Below are 9,470 nucleotides of genomic sequence, written 5' to 3'. Positions count from 1 at the left end.
TACCAGAAATTGTGAATGTTGTCTACACCAGGTGTCTTCCAGTTGTGTGTTCTGTTAACAGCGTAGCGAATGTCATGTATGTTTATTTCAGCACAGGGCATAGTTGGTATGTTATGCAAGTTTCTGTTCTCCTCCTCAATCCAGCCTGCATCAGCATTTTGTGTAACAGCATTGGACCAAACAGAAGACCAATAAGTTGTGAGTTCTTCTTCTGTTGGTGTGCCACTGTGCTGTGTATCAGTGTTTGTTTTGGTACTGATTTGTCTGTAGAAAAGTTTTTCATTGTTTGTGAATAATTTATTTTGTTGTTTTCATAATGTACATGTTTTGTTTATGCTTCTAACACAATAAAGTGCTATAAATTAAGACACGGGTGGCAATAAAGGCTATAAAATAAAACACTTAATTTATAGCACTTTATTGTGTTAGAAGCATAAACAAATTGTAAAGCACGGTTTCATATCATCAAAAGTACATGTTTTGTATCGTTTGAGTCTACGTGGTTTGGCTGCGAGTTTCTGTTTTAGTGTATCGATGTATTCTGTAATGTGTGTGTTGTGATGTTCATGTTTTGTGTGTGTTTTGATTTTCTTGAAAATGTTTTTGAGTTGTTTCTTTAATTTGGGTGTTATGTTGTTTTTAGTGTATTGTGTCAGCCTGCCTAATTGCTGTCTAATGTCATTTATTTGTGTTTCTATTCTTCTCTGCCAGGCAGGCTTGTGATAGAATTGTGTTTTGTGTGTGTTCGTCTGTGATTGTATTTTCAGTCCATGGTGTGTTACTACTGTGATTGCCACAGCATAAACTAATGTATGAATGTCTGAGAGTGTAGAAATTGAATGAATGTGGTTTGGTAGTAAATGAGTGTTTACATTATTTAATGTTTTTCCTACTACCTTTGACATGTTGATTTTCGGTATTCGTGGTCTTTGTGTGGGATCTGTGCCTGTATATTTAGTGAGTGTTTCCTGAAATATAAGTGAGAGCGTATTAACTAATTCTATGTCTACGTTATCAGTGATGGATGGGGAAGTGCCTGCAGTATCATTAGTGGTACTTGTTGTGTGTGTGCTGTAATCAGTGCTTGTTGCTGGATTATCCTGACAGGTTACGTGATCTTCATTAATGTTAAATGTTTCTGTCTGTTGATGTATTTGATCAGCAACCTGTTGTTTGATAAGTTCAAGTGTTGTTTGTGGGATAAGGTTGTTGTGTATAATTGTTCGTTTTTGATCAACAACCCTTTGTTCGGTGACAGTGAGGTGAGGATATTGTTGTGTGAATATGTGGTGTAGTTGTTGTCTGTATGCTGTCATGTTTGTTTCGAGTCTTGTGATGGTGTAGTAAGTGCGGATGATAAACTCGTTCATTTCTGTTGTCCATTTCATCCGTTGGCGTGGTTTTCCAGCCTTTGTGGTCTGTGGATGCATTGCCACAGAAACACCAAGGCTAGGTTGATTCCTCACATCTGTTGAGGGCATTGCAGTAGCCATGCTTGGGCCGGCGCTGCTTTCGCCACCGGTAACCAAGGGAGACTGGAGCCTATTTTTCGAACGTGAGCCTCTGCCTAACCCACGAACGCGGACCTTGTTAACCCGGGCGACGTCCGAGCCGGTATCATACTTAGATCTGGTTACTACCATAATGATTATCTCCACAGAATGTGGGTGTGTGGTCACTCTTAGCTTCATTTCTCCCCATAGACCTTACTGGCATGGGTGTCCCTGCCAGGAGCTTGTGCTCCAGCCTGCATTGCTCTATGGTTCAGTAAAATTACTGGGCTCTCCCACCACGACCAGGTGGTGACCACGGGAGAGTTATTAATTATTATTATTATTATTAACAACTATATATAGTTAATAGTTAAATGCATTTGTGAACAATAGAGTTGGATTGTAGGATTTAATAAAAAATATGAGTTGCATATATTCTGTGAATGAAAAACATTAATTTTATATTAATAAATTCAAAATTTTATCCAAATATTTTTTAAATTATGAAGTTCATATCTAATGTTTTGGAATAATTCTTAATAATCTATGAGTAAAAAGCAAGCATTTAAATAACTGTTTTAATAGATTATTATATATGGTAATAAAATAAATACTTACAGTAACATGGCACAACAAACATTTATCAGAAAATCAAATCTTTTATGATCAGAAAATAAAGAATCCCATACTCTGATCACATCTGAAAATATTAAAAAAGTAAGTTGATCATTATAAATTATATAGAAATAAAAAGAATTGTTTATAAAACACAATTATAAAAATTTATTACATTTAAAATTTTTGCACTTTTATCATCATCAAACACTTGAATATATTAGAATGAATTAAAGATGCTTATGCTAATATTTCATAACATTAATTCCTCTGAGATGAATAATATCATGTGTCCAAAAGTTAAACATAATAAAAATAATCCATAAAACAATTTATGTGAAATGCTTTTGACTTGAATAATGAGTTGAAAATATTTTGAAATGTTTATAACACATTTGATTCTTTATATTATCTTTAACATAATCTGAGAAAAACTCATTCAGTAAGTTGAAAACAGTTGTTTTCACTGTTAAAATAGTAATGGACATAACATTTCACTAATGAATGCTTTATCATAGTTATACATACATAATGACAATGTCTATACATAGTAAACAACAACCCATTATGTTCATATTGCCAAGTGATCTGCCAAATTAGCTATCACATTAAATTAAGGCTAATTAGTTATTATTTTAATTTAGCCTGATAAGAGTATCTATTGTAGTGTTTGGAAAACAATCCAATGGATACTCTTTCTTCCAGTGGGCACTAAGGTGGCTTTTTTTGAGCCCGTCATGGGTTTGACCATTATTATTCTGTGTATTTTTTCAATGCGCAGTGAGCATCGAAATAAAAAATACTGTAAGGCCCTCACAAACTTATAAATTTTTCTTTAATACTTAAAACATTCATTACTGCAGCAAACCTGATTGTTACATCATTTGAATACCACCACAGTGTATAAGTTACATTAAATGCTAAATTGTGTCTTAAACAGGTATAATAATAAATAAAAAATAAGTATTCACAGCAAAATTTCTAAATGATAAATTCCAAAACAATGAAAAACAAAACTGAAACAAAATGAAAGATCTCCAAAATATATAACTTTATAAATTTACTACAATACTGCACTAATATCATTTGATGGAATGCAATTACACTAATTTGGCAGGAATATTGCCAATTTCAATAACTGCTGATTTCACAAATGAACATTTCTGGATTTGATGTAACAGTCATAGCAACAGAACAACATACAATGTAATATTTTTAAAGAAATAAATACTAAAGTTACTGGTATTTTTATTGCTGTTTTGCATTGACACTAGTGGCTAGAATATCAAGTACACAAGAGATGCACTCTAAAATAAATAATGACATTTACAATTTCTTTTCACCATTCTAGAAAGTCTTGCCCTATTCAGTTCAGAATCCACTGGTTCAATCTCATTGTTGTCTTCTCTAATGTCTAGAAATGACACTTAATGATCATTCAATGCTCTCAAAATCTGTCTTTGAGTCACCTGCTTCTAAGTTGCTGATAATTCTGATTTTAATAAAATCATTCATGTGGTATGTTTAATCGTTACTCATTCTCCTGATGGATTCTAGTGATAAGCATTAATTTTGCTGAAGGGAACTAATCACACAAGGAACACATCAGTAATTGACTATGCAAACTCTATTATACCAGTACGAAGTACTGGTACTAATTTGTAATAAATCTAAAAAGTTTAGATTTATTACAAAAGGTCTTCCTTTTTAAATCAATCTTTTTCAACCATTTTACATTTACTTACAATTTTATACAGTTTATCAATATAAAGTTTATTCATCAGTAGTCACTAATATATTTGAAAAACAGTTAAAGATATGTAATAAAGGACTGAGGAGGGACAGGAGGCACAAAATGCTTTTCCTGGTATACAAAGTTTGCAGAGTCAATTACTAATGTGTTCCCTATTTGAGTAAGTCAATTCAGCAAAATTTATGTTTACCACTAAAGAATCTATGTGGTATCTTTATGCCAGAGAAGTCATCAAATACTAATAACAACAATGTATTCAATATTCACACAGAAATAACTTATATAAAACTTTGTGTTGCTGTATTTCTTGAACAGCAGATTATGCATATTTTCTGCAATTTTGATGTAATTTGCCACCATATGTATGGTGATAGAACAGAAAAAAAAATCTGTGTACTAGATTTTTTGTTTGTTTGTTTTGCAGTAACCATTGGTTTGTCAATTATGCTTAACTTTTGGACCAATGTATTAAATGCAATCTTTATTATATCAAGTTTGAGAATTACTACTTATTTCAGTTGATCCACATTGAACTAAAAAGTAACCGGATATTTTCTGAATGTTAAAAAAGAATGTGTACAAAGACAAGATTATTAATCACCAAACATATGCCGTAAATCCATCAGGCTAGTTTTAAGGCTAATTACTAAATAAATTACGTAATTAATTTGGCACTAGAGGTAAGCGTTAGGCGCCATCTCTTATTAATATTAATAATTATAAATAAATTAATTAATTTAAATAATTTAGAACCGCTGGGAGAAATTATTTAAAGATTATTGTACTGCTTATATTTTAACAATTTATATATTTGGTATTACTCACATTTTTTGTATGAATTTTTTAAAAATAATATTAAAAGTTTGAACATAAAGTCACTAGTCTATATTAATTTATAAATTAATAAAAAAAGTTTTTACCAAATTGTTTTTGCACTAATATTTCTGAAAATACCTGGAAGAGGAAATTCCTGAGATAATAAAAGTGTTATCCATCTGAAACTATAATATTGCGGCATTAATTCTAATTCTTGTAAACGAAACCATACATCATAATCATAGTGATTTAACATATTCATTAGTCGATTCATCATTGAACCAATTCCACTAGAAGACTCATCTAGAGATTTAATGAAAAAATCTCTAATTTCAGACATAAGGTTAGTAAAACAGAAGAAACAATCAGCTTCAGCATACCCTGAAAAAATTATTTAAAATCACAAAAAATTTCTTTTAATATTTAATATCTATAAGAGATTTTCAAGATTCTTACTACTCCATTCAGGATTAAGATCGGAAGCAAATGTATAATAAATTGGTCCAATTATTTCATTCATTCCCTGCAATTAATATTTCAAAACAGGTTGAGTCATTTGATTATTTACATCAGTAGAATATTTCAGAAGAAGAAGAAAGAAGAAGAAGAGAGAGAGAGAGAGAGAGAGAGGATAAGGAAAAACTAGAAAAAATGTTTTAAAAATAATTAATAGTTAAATAATACTAGTTTTAAAAGATAATTTTATTATAAAATTTTAAAAACAACTTAAATGTTTAGAGAGTTTAACTCATGTGAAAATAAATTATTAAAATGAATAATTTTCATAATTTATTAAAATAATTTTATAAGTTCAGATTATTAAAATAACTTATTAAAGACAAATTATTAAATTAAAAAACATTTAGAATGTAAAAGATAATATTTTCATTTTTATTTTGTATTATTAATTGAATTTCAAATATTAAATTTAAAATCAAACATCTTTCAGTTTAATTTACAGCAACAAAAAATTTGTTGTAAGTGTTAAGTTTAAAATTAAAACATGAAAAATATTACGTATATATAAATTTAACTAAAGTCCAGATCAACATATAAAGCATTTTTATGTAAAATTTAACAGAAGCAATGGAGTTCAATTAATGAACAAATGGTTAATTAAGTTTATATTGAAATAAAATTTAAAAGTCTAAACATTTGAAAATTTTAAAAAATATATTGTAACTACTTTTTAAATATTTGAACTTTTTGTGCAAAAAAAATATATCACAAAATTTAATACCTGAACATAACTTTGACCTGGATTTAATTTTGCATAGAGAAATAATATTCGTTCTACCACCTCCCAATGTGCTTCTTGGCCTTGAGGCAAATACTGATATTCATCATGTGCTCTTTTTTTAGAAAGTGAAATCTGAAGTTAAATGATTAATCATAAACAGTCAATTTTAAAATATCATTTCAAAATAGGTTACGAATTAATAGCAATTAACTATTAATTGCTATTAATAAGTAATTAATTCTATTAATAGAATTCTATTAATTCTTTTATTTTCTATTAATTCTATTAATATAATTAATAGAAATTAACATATTAATAAAATTCAATTTTGAAAAATTTATAATTCTAACTGAAACAAAATTACAATGTATTGCAAATCATTTTTAAAATCAAATTTTACATTTAATAATAAAAGTAAAAGATGTTTCTACATTTAAAAAAAAATATAATTATTAAGTTTATTTTAATTTAATTGTAAATATCTCATTTTTGAGATACATATGTATTTGAATATAGAATCTTCTATTTTAAAATTTCAATTAAGTTAAAAAATATACAAAAATGTAAAATTAAACAGAAAAGATCACTAAAAATTTGTGTTTGAAATAAACTGGCATTTCTTTTAAAGTTTCTAATAAAATGATATCCATCAAAGCATTTATAAGATCTCAATAAAAGTACTGTTATAAAAATAAAATCATTAATTTTATTAATTATATTATTTTATAAAAACCTATTGCACTACACATTAAGAATGCTTACACTACACATTAAGAATGCTTACATTTGTAATTCCAGCTCTACTGCGAATAACATTTGCAGAACTTAATGCAGTTTGCTTTACTCTTTCCCTAAATGATTCAACTTCTGTATTTTCTACAATTTGTATGCAAGGATAATCTGTCGGTTGTTGAAAAAATGATATGTCTGGACATAAGCGTCTGTAATATATAAAACAATGAATATTTATGTTTTATTTTACTGTAATTTAAAAGAGAAAGAAGATGAAGAAGTATGATGACTAATCTTTAAATAAATGATACATTAGAAATTTAATACTATAGCAATTTATTCAAAAACAGTTAATTTTTTAAAAAGTCATAATTAGCAATTAGTGAAAAATATTTGAGCATGAGAACATAAATATAACAGAAAATATTTTATAAACATATTATTTATAATAAAATATATCTCAATATACAGTAAAATTATTGCATGGAGTTCTCATTGTTTCCAAGAACTTTGTTTTAGGTATTCAAATATGAGCTCACACAACAGCAAACAGGCCAATTTGATGAATTTACTAATTGTAGCTGTATATTCGTTCAGTGAATGGTTGTCTCTTTAATCTGAAAATATTTCTCTCGGTAGACTATCTTACAGCAAGTCAGGTCAATAAACTCTTTTATTGTATTTTCAATTCATATGCATTTCGAACTGGTTTCATTTTCCAGTCCCTCTTCAGTGCTCTAGAATTACAATTAGATATTGAGTTGACAAAAATACAAATTAAAAATTAAAATGAGTAGAGATGCCAAATAACACAACAGAAACATTATTACCAGTACCTGTAAGAACTTTACACACTTCTTTTTCCCGAGTTACATTCATACGGTACTTGTATTTATCATACGAAATTATTTTTCTTGGCGTAAACCATAATATGATTAAACAATGTCGCTATAAATAATAATAATACAATCATAAACCTATTTACAAATAAGTAATATAAAACCTTTTTAAAAATTAAAAAAAATTTTTTTAACAAAAATGTACATACAGGTTTTTTTTCTGTTATATTTTTTGAAAATATTCTATTAAATCAATAGTTCTGTGTGTAAAACGTAATATAATGCAAATATTGCTAAAAAATAAAAATACAATCATAAACCCAGTAATAAGTAAGTTTTAAAACAAATTTTTACAAAAAATATACATACAGGTTTTTTTCTTCAATATCATTTGAAAAATATTCTATTAAACACTAGTTATGTGTTGTATAAATTCACAAATGGTAATCCATACACAATAACTTTTACAACATTTGGTGTTTAGGTTTTACAAACAGTTCACTGGTTTATTGTTACGCCCTCTATAATTTTGTACCATTGTTGTTCAATTTGCATTCCATTAGAGATATTTACAAGATTATTGTTACTATGTTTTACAATTTCAATATGTTCTTTAAATTTTCTTTTATATATATTTTTCTCTACATGTAGAATTTTAATATTATTTCTATCAATATTACAGTTACTATTTTTAATATGGTTATACCAAGGGGAGTTGTTATATTTTAATCTAATGGCTGCTTCATGTTCTTTGATCCGTATTTCTAAAGCTCGTCCTGTTTCACCTATGTAATTTTTTGGATTTTTGGCAATTACAGTTGATTTTATAGACTACACCTGTTTTTTTTCAATATATCACTATTAACATATAAAAGAAATTATTTTGAAGTATATGATAATTTTTATAGACAAACCGATGGGGTTAGTATGGGGATCAAAGATGGGACCAAAACTTGCTGAATTATTGGGTTGTTCAGAAAGTAAGTTCATTTTTTTTACCACTAGAGGGATTAGTCGTATTTTTCCCACTATTTTCATTCTAAACTGTATTATCAATATCATTATATATTTTGACAGCTAGCATTTTAAGGCTTATTTGTAAAAAATTTTGTTTAATTTTGTGCAATTGTTTATTTCTTGCATCCCATCAAATATGGAAGGTCGAAAGCATCACTTTTGGCATATTTTGCTTTTTTATTACCAAAAAATCGAAACGCTGTTCAAGCAAGAAAAAAATTGTGGTACATGCATGGAAATGATGTGTTGAGAGAAAGACAGTGCCAAAACTGGTTTACAAAATTTCGTTCTGGCAATTTCAATATTGAAGATGCACCATGTTCTCTGGATGGCCAGTTGAAGGCAATGAAAACAAAATAAAGGTACTGATTGAAGCAAACTGCCAAATAACAACACATGAAATCACTAAGAGATTAAATCTGTCAAATTGAACTGCTTATGATTACTTGAAACAAATTGATTTTGTTTCAAAGCTCAATATATGGGTTCCACATGTTCTTAGAGAGATGCTATCTTTTGTGGGATTTTAAGGAAATTTTGTTTTTGGAGCTTTTACCAGACAATTTAACAATTGATTCGAAAGTGTACTGCCATCGAGTAAACAAAAGGTGGCCAGAGTTGATCAACAAAACAAGTGTAGTGTTTTACCATGATAATGTCAAATTTCACACAAGTTTGGTAACTCATCAGAAACTGTTATAACTTAGATGGGAGGTGCTATCACACCAACTATATTCACCAGATCGAGCACACTCAGATTATTACTTGTTCCAGTCTATACAATTTTTTTTTAACTGTAAGACATTTACTTGAAATGGCAATGTCAAAAATCACTTGGATCAGTTTTTTGTAAGCAACGATCAAAACTTTTATGAATGTGAAATCATAAACGATGACAACAGGTATTTGACCAAAATGGTTAATATATAATTCAATAAAATATTTATTTATTATAAAAATATTGT

At 28.2% G+C, this 9,470-nt stretch overlaps 1 protein-coding gene across 1 annotated transcript in view; it reads right to left on the bottom strand.

Annotated features, from left to right (window-relative positions):
- Positions 1 to 9,470, bottom strand: part of LOC111642553 (TBC1 domain family member 13-like) — a 22,156-nt gene that overhangs the window by 7,008 nt on the left and 5,678 nt on the right. Inside the window, exons 4-8 of the mRNA XM_023388910.1 lie at positions 6,702 to 6,858; positions 5,918 to 6,049; positions 5,134 to 5,200; positions 4,816 to 5,058; positions 2,112 to 2,193 (exon numbers count right to left, since the gene is read on the bottom strand). Coding sequence (XP_023244678.1) covers positions 2,112 to 2,193; positions 4,816 to 5,058; positions 5,134 to 5,200; positions 5,918 to 6,049; positions 6,702 to 6,858 — 681 coding nt within the window. The remainder of the gene's footprint in view (positions 1 to 2,111; positions 2,194 to 4,815; positions 5,059 to 5,133; positions 5,201 to 5,917; positions 6,050 to 6,701; positions 6,859 to 9,470) is intronic.

Source organism: Centruroides sculpturatus, unplaced genomic scaffold, assembly GCF_000671375.1.
Source record: "Centruroides sculpturatus isolate CEXI.00-Female unplaced genomic scaffold, Cexi_2.0 scaffold1550, whole genome shotgun sequence".
NCBI classification, from domain to species: Eukaryota; Metazoa; Arthropoda; class Arachnida; order Scorpiones; family Buthidae; genus Centruroides; species Centruroides sculpturatus.
This window is presented reverse-complemented; position numbering and strand designations above follow the sequence as displayed.